General features: G+C 38.7%; 1 protein-coding gene across 2 annotated transcripts; it reads right to left on the bottom strand.

Moving 5' to 3' along the window:
* Positions 1 to 3,151: 3,151 nt before the first annotated feature.
* LOC149024172 (scarecrow-like protein 3) lies at positions 3,152 to 7,618 on the bottom strand. Of its 2 annotated transcripts, none has more exons than XM_089144497.1 (2): positions 6,876 to 7,618; positions 3,152 to 6,482 (listed from the first exon to the last, which is right to left on the bottom strand). In XM_089144497.1, the coding sequence occupies exon 2, from the start codon at positions 6,431 to 6,433 to the stop codon at positions 5,009 to 5,011; it is 1,425 nt and encodes a 474-aa protein (XP_089000623.1). In that variant the 5' UTR covers positions 6,434 to 6,482; positions 6,876 to 7,618; the 3' UTR covers positions 3,152 to 5,008. The 2 variants fall into 2 exon arrangements, with proteins under 2 accessions (XP_089000623.1, XP_089000624.1); XM_089144498.1 differs by having other exon boundaries at positions 3,152 to 6,458.
* Between the last annotated feature and the right edge of the window lie 6,635 nt (positions 7,619 to 14,253).

Genomic DNA, 14,253 nt, shown 5'->3' with positions numbered 1-14,253 from the left:
TTGAACCACTCTATGAAAAATCTTGTTTTCAAACTAGAAAGCGGGAAAGGAAAGCAAGGTTAGGGGTTTATGAGTAGCAGTGCGGTGGGGGTGGTCCCGAGAAGCCTTCACCATTGACACCATTTTGGCTAGTTTTTATCTTTTTTTAAGAACATGTTCCACAAAAGTGGTTCTTCATACCCTATTTTCCTGGTTTCTTCTCGAAAAACAAAAGACCATTTTAATGAACACCTAACAGTAATTCTTCTATTCTTTGAGAACAAAAGAACTCTTAGAATTGTTCTCCAAGAACATTACTGATTGCGTTCTTACCGGTTCCCTCAAAAGGTATTCATTGAGGTTGTTAGAAGAAAATAATAATGATTTAAGGAGCTAAACATTATCTACACCACCTTATCAGTTAAAATAGTTAGATTAAAGTAAAACGTCACTGTGAATTAAAATTTCTATGAAATGACTCAATGGACCCATAAGGCTATCTCATGATGTCAGGTAAGATTCATTTAAACTGATTTTATGGTTGTTTTTTTTCTTCTAGGTCTCTTAACCTATTGAAAAGGATTTATAATTTTAATCAGATTAAAAAAAATGATGCATGTTATAGAAAAAGTGATGGGATTGAAAGAGAAAACATCATCTGTTGGATAGAGACAAAATTATTTGACATATACTCTTCAACAGCCAAAGATTTTCCTTTTTCTCCCCATCACCCTGATGGTCTACTTAACATTTCTTTTTTCGGTTTTTATTTTTATTTTTATATATTCATAAAAAAATATTAGGTGATTTAAAAGAAATAAAATGTGAGGCCCACATTTCTTAAAAAAAGTTACTTTTTCTAAATTGAAATGATTTTGGATTCATTTTAGTCAAGTTACATCTCTCCACTATAAATTTAGGAGGACACTCACCTCTGAGCATTAATAAAGCGGACTAGAATTAGGTCTCCCCTCCTAAACATATGATATTAAGGGTATCAGAAGAGCATAATCCTTTACAAGTTGGGTAAGGATTTCACAGTCTTCTATGTAAAGACAACAAGTTCAAGGAAGTCTTGCATTTTGAACCTTCACACCTTCCCCTTCTCCCCCACAATTCCCCCCCCTAAAAAATCCCCTGGATCTATGGCCCTCCAATCCTTGTGATTGGTTTGATGATGACAAAAAAAAAAAAAAAAAAGATAATAAATAAATAAATAAAGTTCAGTGCCACACTTTGAGTTATCCAATTTATTAATTAAACCTAGTGTAAAGTAAAATTATATCAAAGGCACCCCGTGCTATTAAAAAGCACAATTAAGACATAATATAAGCAAGTTAGATATTTCAGAAGAACAAAAATAACAATGTATGAAAAACCCATAGACACTCATTTTTCTTCTCCCTCTATGGTCTATGATTACTTTCTCTCCCCAATCATAAATTATCACAAAGTTTAGAAGATAGATGCTATGAATTGTGTTTTTAAAGTTAGGATATAGGGTACGATGTTAGTAATAGAGGGTCTATCTGATAAATTGAGTAACTTAAGGGATGACATTAATATTAGGGGGTAACTTAGGGGTAGTGTTGGAAGTTTTCTCCAGAAAAACAAAGAAGTATATATATATATATATTGTCAAATGCCACAAACTTGCATTCTGAAACAACCTGTACACAATCTAAGTGTAAACTAGGATCTAACTGGACTGCATCCCTAATTGCTGCTTCCATCTCCATTTTAGTAGCTAAAACCCCTCTGTTTACCGAGTCACGCTGTGCGATTAAGGCGCATCACCGGACAGTCTACCATCGAGATCAAGATCTCAATTTCGACTATACCTTGCAGGTGTTGCGCATTAATTACACAACACCCAAGCAAAATCCCTGTTTACCATTGTTTTGGTAGCCACAAAAGCTCCTTCCAGGTCCCACAGAATGCAACTTCAAATGCCTTGGTGAGGAGATGCTTCCCTCGCCCTATCAATATAAATCATAAAGTCTTGGTAAAGCTAAATTGGATTGGAAGAAACATAAATGAGGTTGCACCAAAATTGTCACATCAGATGTATTCAAAACAGAATAACTTAAATGTTTGCCCCAAAAAGAAAAGGAACTTTACCTTAATGCAAGTGGAGGTTTTTCTTTTTTTGGTAAGACAAATGAAAGTTTTTCTACATAAACATCAAATGGTACGGTTTTCTTTTTCTAATGGACATATCATACTAAGTTGCTCAATTTGAGTAATGGAAAGATGATGTGGACCATCTATCCTTTCCATGTGGTGGAGTCTATTCAAATTTAACTTTGGCCATCAAAGTAAGAGAGAGGAGGTGGTGGGCATTGGCTCTTTTCTTGAAAAACTTAAATTTTTTCGAAGAACGATTTTATATATGACCGTGGATAGTGACATTGTCATGTTTATAATCATTGGATAAATATGATCATATACAAACCTAATCTCTCGTCATCATCTAACGATCGCCAACACGATCAGACACACTTATCTTTTTCTTCAATTGTTCTATCATTTTCTATCAATTAAATACTTATCTTAAGTGGTGGTACCACAATTGCTTGTAATGGGTAGTTTAACATCGTAAAAAGTCAATTATGTGACTTTTTGTAAAAATGTAATGCATATTTGAGTCAACTTGCCACAAAATAGGGAAGTGTACATCAATTTTTATTGTATGTGAAAGAAACATCAAGTATCTACTCATTAATTTATCTAAAAATATATATATTGTTTAAAAAATAATAATAAAATTTTTTTTTCCTTTTTACACTGATGTGATGCATGAAAATGGCCTGTGGGGCCCACTTATAGAATCAATTCCTTTTACTATTTCTTGGGAGAAAGTTGAAGCAAATCTTTGAAATGAAGTTCATTGCAATGTAGGTAGGGCCTGATGTGTTGGGGAAAAAAAAAAAGAAAAAAAAGGGCCTGATATCATAGAGAACTCTTGAAACAAACCCTGAAGAGTGATGGTGTTTGATCTAGTGGATCTACCAAAGACAAATAGATCATCGGCAAAACATACAGCGGTGATCGCCGGAGATTTACAAAAGATTATTGAGTCATGTCTGGTTTCACTTGAAATATAAATATTTCACAACTCTTTTGAGTCTTATCTTATACCTTTTAGACAGGATGGTTAGGTCATGCAGGTTATCTGGTCATGATAGCTGGTGGTGTTGGTTATGATAGAGGTGGTTTGTGAGGATCCACCACACCTATACTTGTGGTTCATCTTGCTGGGCATTCAAATGAAAAAAACACAAGAAAAGACTGGTGTTTGATCTTAGATCCACACATATCTTGGACAGAACTCAATAAAAGAAGATCCAATATAGAATGTAATCGAAATGGATTCATATCCAATTATATTTGGGGGAATTCGGATAACATCCTATTGGTTTTTAGATGAATTCAATTACTTTTTTTTTAAATAGATACGAACACGGATTGAATATCAATCTTCAACTACCCATTGATATCTTCGATGTTCAAAAATTTAACGCATAAACAGAGATGTAAATTTGCTCTGCCTCTACTCTACCGTCAATCTCCATTTCATCAGTGAAGTGATTTTGAGGGCTTCCAACAGAGCTTGGTACGACAAGGGACCCCTTAGAACAAACCTTGGAATGCAGTTGCTTGTGTCTTTCAATGCTAATCTATGGCATTAAAAGCTACAAAACATTCTGGACTGAAGGTGTACTAGAAACCAATACAAGAATCATAAAATCCATAGATAGTATGGTATCTATTACTCATTATAATATTCACAACAGATTACTCCAGAGTAGACTTTTTTCCATGGAATTGATAGCACTTATTGATGAGAGCACACCAAAAAGAAAAAGGCTAAATGAGTAACAGAAGCATCCAGATTAAGCAACATCAACATATTAAGAGTAAACCAGTAAACCTGAAGGGTCTGGAAAGGAAGTAAAGGGTGACAGGATATATAGAAAGGTTTTGGAAACCTCAGTTCAGCCAAGGATGGAGGCAATGATGAAGATGATAAAAATACGACATTGATACAGAGGAGCACACCAATTTACTGTCAATGAAACTGCAGGCAAAATCTCAGGATTAATGTCGTAGTAGTTTGGCAAATCCTCAGACTCAGATGCACCAAAAACAGAGACCAGTTCTTCAAGTGTTGTCATCTTTCAACTAGAGAAAAATCAAATCACCAGCTGACAAAGTGGCAGTTCTAAAATGACAAAGAAGGTAGATGATGCATCATCCACTAATCCACTGGACTGGATTGGATTCTTCTGCTGCAGATTTCATACAATGGATAACATCTTGTGAAACTACAACTATAATTTTTGTTTTCAATTTTCCCCTTTTATGGTTCAATCCATGGGGGCCTAGGCATCATGAAGGTTTCCAAGTCCTATCCCAATTGTGGAAAACTTTAAGAGGGATATCAGTTGGATTGACCCTTATGATCAAGCTGACTAAATGATCTTCACCAGAGACAGACTTACTGATATTCAAAAGGATACCATGCTGAGGGATACATTTCAGGTATTCTCTGATAAGTGATCTTTTCATCATGCTCAATTCAGGTCATGGTGACCAATCAATAGAACAATTTAACAACAAAATGAAAGGGTGTAAGATTCTGGAAATGTTTTGTTTGAGAAATGAAATACAGTCAGGAGGAAAGCTGAAAACTATTGAACTTTTGGGAGAACTAGTTACCAAGAATTGAAGGAGACGAAATATATGCTACAATGAACACCAAAATGATTCATGAAATGCAACCATTTGTAATTTTGTACCAAACAAGCATATCAAGGTTGAGTATGGGACTGGAAAAGAAAAAACAGAAAAGGAGAATGTCTATTACATCAATAAACAAAAATTTAGAACAGAGGATGAAGAAAACTTCCATCCCTTCCACAGAATGCTATGCAAAATTAGAGAAAACAAAAAAGAAGAAGAAGTGGAGAACTCCGAAATCCTTTCTACATGGAAGAGAAAAGCTCACTGGAAAAATGATCAATTTTTACCTCCTACACTTCCAAGCTGAAACAGAAAAGAGGGCTCGATCTTGCCAGCAAATTACTAGACAGCCGTTCTCTTCTTTGATCTTATATCCATCGCAACCATAGGTTTGCAATAGTGTCCTTGCTTGCAACAGAGCATAGTAACTCAAAGGCACCCTTGCAAACCCTGCAAAATCCATCCTGCGGATCCACTTCTCAAGCTTCTCATGCCTTTCCTTCCTCTCAGCTCCCTCACATGCAATAATATTCTTGATTTCTTCCCCAAATAGCATCTTCTCTACTTTGATTCGCTCCATTGAAGCTCTTGATACAGTGGATTCCAAGCAATCAAAAAGTGATGCATAGAAATAAAGCGCTTCCAAGAGCCTCTCCATCAAGGTTGATCCATTATGGTTCGATTCTTGCTCAGTAACTACCATTACTTTTGGTGATAGCCCCCAGAGGGCATTGAGGAAGCTGTCCATCTTTGCTGAAGAAGATACAGATAACGGGGATGAAGACACCAAATCAGAATTGAGGTTGTACCCATTGAGCAAATCTTTATCAAGCAATCCACCCAAATTGTTCTGGTTCAACTGTAGGGCTCTCTGCAGGTGAACTGAATTCGAATTCTTGGAAGCAGGTGGGGATTTATTCCTGAGGATTTCATCATCTGATGCCAAGAGGGAATGCAGTTGAAGCACAGAGCTGATCGCCAATGCCTCTCCGGTCTTAACGCGCAGGCTTTCAACATCAAGATCCTCTAACTTGCTAACTACAGGATTGAATTGAAATGGTATATCCAATTTCTCAGCTTCTTCAGTCAAACGAAGAGCTGTTTGTTCCAGTACCTCCTTCTGTTGATGAATACCTGTAATTCTCAAATGGGGTGGGCCTTCAGGTCTGGCACTCAATACTTGAAGGAGAGCAATCCATTGTGCAGGCTCTGCAGCATTGAGATCAATGATATGAACCATCTTCTCCCCTTCCATCGCTTCAATGATGGATTGATTGGTGATCAGATAGGAGACCTTCAAGAAAGGGCAGAGGTCAAAGAACAACTTTCGAACCATAATTCCATCGGAGACTGATGAAATCTTCGTAGAATTGAAAGCTTTATACAGGCCAGGCCAGGCCTTGAGAATCCTGTCTGCCAGAGCCTCCGTGAAATAGGAAGCAATGCGCTGCATAGTATCTCCATCCGGTGAAGCAAGGTGGGAAATTTGCTCAAGTGCCATATTTGTATTCTCAAGGCTACCAGAAGCAACGTGGTTGCCACATGTTAACAATAGATGGATGAGATACAACCCACGCTCCTCAGATTTAAGCTCTCTGAGCCATGGGTATGGTGAGCCTAAGCTAGGGGAGAGAGACATCAGGGAGAAGAACTGAAGGGGAGAAGAAGTTACAGATGATGATCCTTCATCTTGAACCATTCCTGCCATTCACCACCACCGTGATTCTTCTTTTCTGAAGAAAACCAGAGTCCAATAACTGTCAAAAAGAGCTAGAATCAATTCCAAGACGGAAAATCACAGATACGAGTATGACCTGTGTGCTATTTATAAGAATTTGTAGAACAATCCTTTCTATTAATAGTAAAATCAATCCAAAAAGGAAGACGAATTCAGAGAACTATTTATGACAGAACCTCTGCTTCAGTACTTGAGATTTAAATATGCAAGAAAATCAATCGCAAACAGAGAAGAAGAGTCAAAATGAACTGTTCATTCACGAAGGTCTGCCATGTACGCCTCAAATCAACACAAATAATAATTAAATGTAAAACGAAACCTCGGAAGACAAGATTAACTGGGCACCACGCCTTTGAAGATTTTGAAATCACATTAAAAGATGAACACATAGAAAACAGAGAAAGAACAGTACCATAACAGCAGAAACAGGAACTCTCACACAAGAACTCAAAAACCCCACAACTGGGTTTTCTAATTCCTCAAAAACCCATCATAATCTATCTGCTCGCTTCTCTTGGTTTTGCGCATATCTGAACCGATTGTTGTTTAAGTGGTTTTAGATGGAGAGTCACATATGAACTAAAGGGTCTCCTTTGATGAATTTTCCATGGCTGCAGTTGGCAACAATGCGGGTTTGGAGCTTGGATGGTGTTAAATTGTTGTTATAAACTTCTTGTCTTCTGAAGGGATACGAAAAATATGGTTATGGAATTTTTGAGAGAAAACACCTAAATGGCTCTCTGCTCTTGCTTATAGATGACTGAACAGGTTCTAGCTTTTTCTTTCCCTTTCTCTATCATTGTCTCTCTCTCTCTCTATCCTTCTCTGTGAAATTGTCCCCCTTGAGGTTTTGTCTTGATGTTAGGTGGAAGAGGAATAAGGGGTACCCAAGAACTTAGTATTATTCCAAACCATCACTCCCATTCAAACATGCCCTAACAAAACAACAAAACAACCTTCTTGTTTGGTTACATCTGGGTCCTTGTGGTGGGAATGCAGGGAAGGTCTCGCCGAGCACTTCCAAAATCTCTGTTTGTTTTCTCTTTAAGGCATAGACCATCCAATTGGTATTATCCTCTTACATGAAGACAAAGAGACAAGGAACTTGGGAAAACATCCAAAACCAGAGGCCACATTTAACTCTATCTACAGACTCTGATCCTAGGTGGCTAAAGATCCTCTAATAAAACCAAAACCCTAGTTTCCATTTCTTAATCCTTACTATCTATAATTTCTTAAAATTTACTAAAAATAATTTATTATTTTTTAATTAAACACCCCATTTCATGCCATCCTTCTTAGGTCAATTTTTCTTTTTTTCTATCAGGAGGGACCATTAATAACAAGGTTTTTTTTTGGTAATCATTAATAACAAGGTTGGCATTCCAAGAAGGCGGCCAAGAAGTGGGGGTAACCAACAACTAACATTTGCAAATGTTTATAATTTTTTGAAAGTGAGTTTTCTCTTGGACAGTTTACATGCATCTCCACTACATTTTCAGAGGAGTAGCATAATATCATAAAATCAGTGTGGGTTTTACTTTTAGGTGACATTTCAATAATTATTTTCTTGATCTAGATTCTCCTAAATGGGGAAGAATACAAATTAAATACAAGTTTTCGAGGATCCAGATCTTTTGCATCTGCGGATGTGGTGCATCAAATATGTCTACTCGTTAGATGATGTCACATGGTTTTCTTTAATCGTGATCGTCGATTTAAGCACGCGCTTAATTGATGACTTCAAATATTAATTTTAGTATATACACTATCCGACGCCTTGGAAAATAATGAATACGCATGACATTCGTCTAATAGCCAAACGTATTGGACGCACCACACCCATGGATGCAGAGGATATGTTTCTAGTTTTTGACTACCCGTTGACATCGTTACTATTTTATTAGAGAGGTTTGGTAGAGTGGTAAGATACTAGGATATGTACTTCTCAAAAAAGAAGTTGTCAATTCGACTTTTGCGGATGACATATATAATATCGCCCTCTTCATCTATATATATACATATATATCATATCATACTATTATATTAAAACACGTCTTGTTTTTCATGGCAAATTTTTTTGTCCTTCTTTTTCTTTGAAATATTTTTAATTTTCTATTGTCTATAATTTCTTTACCTGATTTCTGTTGGATATTTTTTACATTTAGTTAATAATTAGTTACTATTAATCAAAAAAGAAAACATAAAAAAAAAAAGAAGAGAAAATCTTCTCCTAAATTCTATCATTTCCTTAATGATTTTGTTTCCATTTTCTCTATCAGAATATTTGAAAATCTATCATTTCCTTGATGATTTTTGTTTCCATTTTCTCTATCAGAATTTGAGGGAAAAAAAAAATGATCTCTTGAAGTTGAAAAATGCTGAGTAATCCTCCCTTCTCTCTCTCTCTCTCTCTCTCTCTCTCTCTCTCTCTCTCTCTCTCTCTCTCTCTCTCTCTCTCTCTCCCCTAAGCTAGACGCATCTGAGTTGTCACGCCCTCCCAGCCGGTACCCTATCTGGCATACCCGAGAGTGTGATCCACAGCCTGAAGATCAGGTATCGAGTGATCAACCTCCCACATAAACAATAACATAATCATGAACAATCATAATAAAAGTGCGGAAGATAAACCATAGATCCAATAAAGAAAGAATGGATCATAAATGAATCAGAATAATAGATATAATCAGAGTGTCAAACAGATAAGTAAAGTGAGGCAAAAATCCCACTCTACAACCAGCGGAAAAGTAGCTCTAAAAGAATAAACCAGACAAAATCTAATCCCAGTAGCAAGTACATTGGGTAACTAAATTGTTCTCCACTTTATAGACAACATCCTTATAAGTGTAAATCTCATAAATGGCACAAGGACGCTTCCACTCGATGGTCGGACTAAGCATCGTACGGAGCATAACCACTCGCGGGATCTTCAGTGTAATTGTGGTAACCACAATCACCTTCCTGGAGATATGCCTCTTCGCCTTGCGCTTCTTCATAGGGACCGTCATAGTACTCGGACTGCAGGATAGTCTAACAAACATTGTACAATAAAGGAATGAGTTTCAAAGAAACTCGGTAAGGCGATTAAAATCCATAATAACATAAATGGCAGGATTCCAGAACAATCATAAATGCAATATGATATGAGACAAGCAATGAATGAATGAATCTAACTCTATGTATGTTGGTCTCTATTGGCAGACATGCTTTAAGTCATAGCACCGTACTTCTTTAGGAAGGTCCACTCACATCCTCAACCATTTAAGATATCTTGGATTCTCTCACGGATCATTTCACCAGTCTTGAGCAGCCGATTGGTAATGGGTCCTTCATCCCTCGGGACAAACCATGGCGGGGGGTTAAGTCAACACACTCTCTCACAACCATTTGGTATAAATCTTGGCGCATGTCGGGGGTAAAACCTAGCCAAATGCAAGTCTTCTACTTAGTTACATCAAGTCGGATCCAGATACGTCCATTCCTCGTCCCTGACGATCCTTTCCTGTATCCTTCACACTAGAGTCCTCATAGTCCCTGACTACGGACTCATCAACCCTATTGGTTATCCACATATGGTAAACGGGAAGCTCTCACGTCCTCTCACGGGTTGGTTACCGGTCTTAAGCGCCCGTGAGCCCAAGTCTAACCATATGCAACCCTACCAATAAATGGCCCCCACAATGTGATTCCTGTCCTCTCACGGGTTGGTTACCGGTCTTGAGCGCCCATGAATCCCCATTGTTACCACGGGTCGTTCGGTCTCAATACCCCTCCGATTAGGGTCGACATAACAGGACATCCTAGCCAAACACTACTAGACAATCCTAGATATGTCATCCAACGAGTTTAGGAAGGTGTCCGAGAGGGCATCTCCGGGAAACATCCCATAATATTCCCGTAGTAGTCCAAGGACAGAAGTGTCAAAAGGACACCTCTCCTTTCCAAACCATACTTTAGCATACACATGCATCAATTCATATCATCACATATATGGTAACTTCATATATGGAAAGAAATCAATAATTACAATCACTTGTATAACATTGGTAAGTAAATCATACATGAATCAATTTAATATGAATAAGTAATGCTACTGTAATCAAAGTTATGCAACAGTAGTATATCATTGTAAGAATCTAATCTAGGAATCATATCAATGATATTCAAATATAGAAACTAGATTCATGCTATCCATGTAATTAAGGAAATAACCATCCTTACCTTTTATAACTCGCAAAGGAATCCTAAGAAATCAAGTAAGATCTTGGCAAACTTGAGAAGAAGGTCCTAAACAAGTATATACAACATATTAGGAAAGATTCCTAACAGAAAAGATACCAAAACATCCAACACGGACCAGTGCGGAGTTGCTTTGTACTCATTGGTCGAGTGGATTGGTCGACTGGTCCGATCGACCAATCAATCGCGAATAGTAGCCTAAAAAAAACAGAGTTTTAAGATATGAAATCCGAATTTGGTGGTTCAAAAGGGTACTAATCAAGGGGTAAACTACATCAGTAGTATTCTAACATATAGGGGACTTCAAAACACCAATCAAATCAAGATATCAAGATCCAAATTAGGAAACAAAAAGTTACCATAATTAGATCAACCATGGATCTTGATGAATTCGAAATAGAAATCAAAGACAAGAACAATAGGAGGATGGATCATTGCTTCAGGTAAAGGTATCATGAAAACATACTTAGATCTTCAAGGAAAAAGCTTAGAAGCATAAATCTAAATAAGGAAATAAAACCTACCATATATGTAACTACCATGCTTCATGAAGAACACATAGTATGGTAGAAGAGAACAACTAGAAATTGATAGATTATGGATCATGGAAAGAAAACACAGTAATTAACTACTAACATGATCAATATCAAAGATCCAAAGAGATCGAATTCAAATCAGAAGTTTAACAAGACTAGATCATGGTTTGATCATGATTCCTTCAAAAGCTTGCAATGATCATGGTTAAGATCATTGTTCTAGCCTCAAATCCTTAGGATGATCATGAGAACATGTTGAGAGATGTTTGCAACGAGAGAATGCAGCATCTCTTCTACTGTCTCAACTCAAAAAGGAAAGAAAAACAAAGATGGAGGAGAAGAAGAGAGAGTAGACATACCTTTTGATGCAAAAGGAAGAGTTTCGACGAAGATCCGTCAAGAAAACACCAAGGATGCAAGGGAGATGACTTGCGAGAGGTCTTTGGTTCGTTCCGAGAGAGTTTGGAGGCAGCAAATACGAAGTAGACTCGAGATTGGGCTTAAATAGAGCAAGAAAAACCTAATTGCCAAAGACAGACACTCATTGGTCGAGTGGATTGGTCGGCGGTCGCCATCGGTCGACCAATGCCGACAAACAAGACCAAAACAGGGAATTGAAGGCTCAGATCAAATCCAATCCTAAAGGGGTTTTGCACACATGTCAAGTGACTTACCTAATAGGTAGAAATGCCTTCAAACCAAGATAGAGAGCACTCCAAGTCCATCAACTAATCAGATCTTCATCAAGATTCAGTTTCCATAAATAGAACTTCATCATCAACTTTCATGGATTCAAAGCCAGACACCAAGTCCTCCACTGGGATGGCCCAAAGCTGGCTTCTTACTTTACTCCGGGTCATCGGACCTACAAATAACAAGGTTTCCGGGTCAAGGTTAGGGCTGGGTTTTACATGAGTGCTACCCTCTCTCTATGATATGGAGAAAATATAACCGAACCTGGTTCAATCTTCGTTCGACCCTCGACTCTGGTCGGGACGAAAGGAATCGACTTGCTTCCGAGCTAGCCGGGTCCAGGAGATAGCTTGCTGAGGAAGAAAACTAATTTAGTCACTAGCACGCCCTAATCCACTACGACCGGAATAGGCTATTCGACAAAGAGACAGGTAACAACATTTGGCGGCTGTCACTCATCGCTATTATATGGATAACTACCATATAACGATCGTATTATCAAAGGAGTCCTCTACTAGTCCAACCTAGTAAGGATCTATCACTCAACGGATCTATCTGTTAAGATCCGACGACTATCCGAAGAAGGCTCAAATACATCCAACGAAGGAGATTCGAAGGTACACTCTATATAAGACATCACCTACTCACAAGGTAGAATGACACATACAATCTGAATCGTATTCTCGTTATTCATTCCTTAGCTCTGTGCTCCAGCAGAGCCGTTTGTGATTAAGTTCATCAACTGACTTAGCCTTCGGAGGTGGACTCCCGATCCCAGCGGTCGGGCCACATCTGACGTTTGTTTATGTAGGTCATTCATTAGCGATCTAAGGGCTGAGCAGATTTTGGACGCATCATTTGGCGCCGTCTGTGGGAAACATTTCAGAAAGCCATGGTGACTAGATCATGGCAGTGGCGGCAGCAGCAGCGGCTTTTGCGGCCCAGTGAGATGCTGGCGTCCAAATTTCCAGAGTAAATAATCCAGATATCCCAGAGGGAAGTCGACCCCTTGAAGTGCGGGAAGATGGTGGTCAAGGAGGTAATAATCCTCTAGATCCACTCTAGTGTCAACTGGATCAACCGAAGCTCCAGATGTTGGAGGTAAGTTAGGCGCTCCGTGTGCTGACCAGACAAGTGGTGGCACCACAAGCACTTGATCACCGTAATGCGGGAAGGCGCGCGTTACAATGGAAGCAACGACTGATCGATGAACAGAATGTCGGTCAAAATTTTCGGGAAGGCGACGGATGGCAAGAAAGAGAACCTTGGAGAATTGGAGAACTCCCTAGGCGAGACGATCGGTTCGACGGACCGCAAGGAAGTACGACCGATTCAAATACAAGGTTGGGTGTAGGGGTACGAACTTACTCACCAACCATCAGACGTGTGGCTCGAGAGAATGATCGTGTTGTCGGAGATCAATCTGCACATATTGGTCAAGAATTGGCCAATATCAATCAAAAACTCGGACAATTGGCGAGAGGGAGGATAACCGATGATATTTATTCGGTTATTCGAAAAACTCCGTTTGCCGAGCCCATAGCCGGATATCAGTTTCCTCACAATTTTCGTTTTCCGACTTTTTCCACGTTCGATGGTTCGGGAGATCCCATCGCTCACATCAGTTATTATCAACAGACTATGGCTGTTGCGGTAATTCCGATGAAATCCTTTGCAGGGTTTTCGGTTCATCCTTGATTGGAGCAGCTCAGAAGTGGTTTTCGAATCTCCCATCGGGAAGGATCATGGATTTTGAAGAATTGGTGCGCAAATTCATAAGACGATTCCAAAGCAGAATCCAGATAAAAAAGACCGAAGAGACCTTGTTCACTATTAGACAAGGGAAAAGTGAATCGATTCGGGAGTACCTGAAAAGATTCAACAGGGTCACAATGGAGATAGAGAATCTAGATGAACAAGTGGCTAAAACTGCTCTATTCACTGGACTCAAAAACCGACGACTTTTGGAGTTATTACTTCAAGATATGCCTACCACTTATGCTGAACTGGTGCAAAGATGTCAGAAGCAGGCAGAGGTGACGGAGATCCTAGACGCACACCAGGGGGATAACAAAGCCTCTACAAGAGAACAGAAGGCCCCTGAGAACAAGCAGAAGCCGAAGCAGAATGTTCGTGATCGGGTCAGAAAGCCTCACTAAGCGTGGTGACAAAGATCTCCCTGTAAAAGTGAGTATACTCCATTAAATACTCCTCGGGCTGATATTTTAAATATTATCAAGAAACAAAATATCTTGAAGTGGCCTCCAAAGCTTCCCACCAAACCTGGGGAGCAGGATCGAGAAAGGTATTGCCATTTCCACA

This window comes from Hakea prostrata, chromosome 2 (assembly GCF_041222555.1).
Source record: "Hakea prostrata isolate BN-2017 chromosome 2, UWA_Hpros_2, whole genome shotgun sequence".
In the NCBI taxonomy this organism is placed as follows: domain Eukaryota; kingdom Viridiplantae; phylum Streptophyta; class Magnoliopsida; order Proteales; family Proteaceae; genus Hakea; species Hakea prostrata.
Note: the sequence above shows the minus strand (reverse complement) of the source record. Positions and strands in the feature narration are given on the sequence as shown.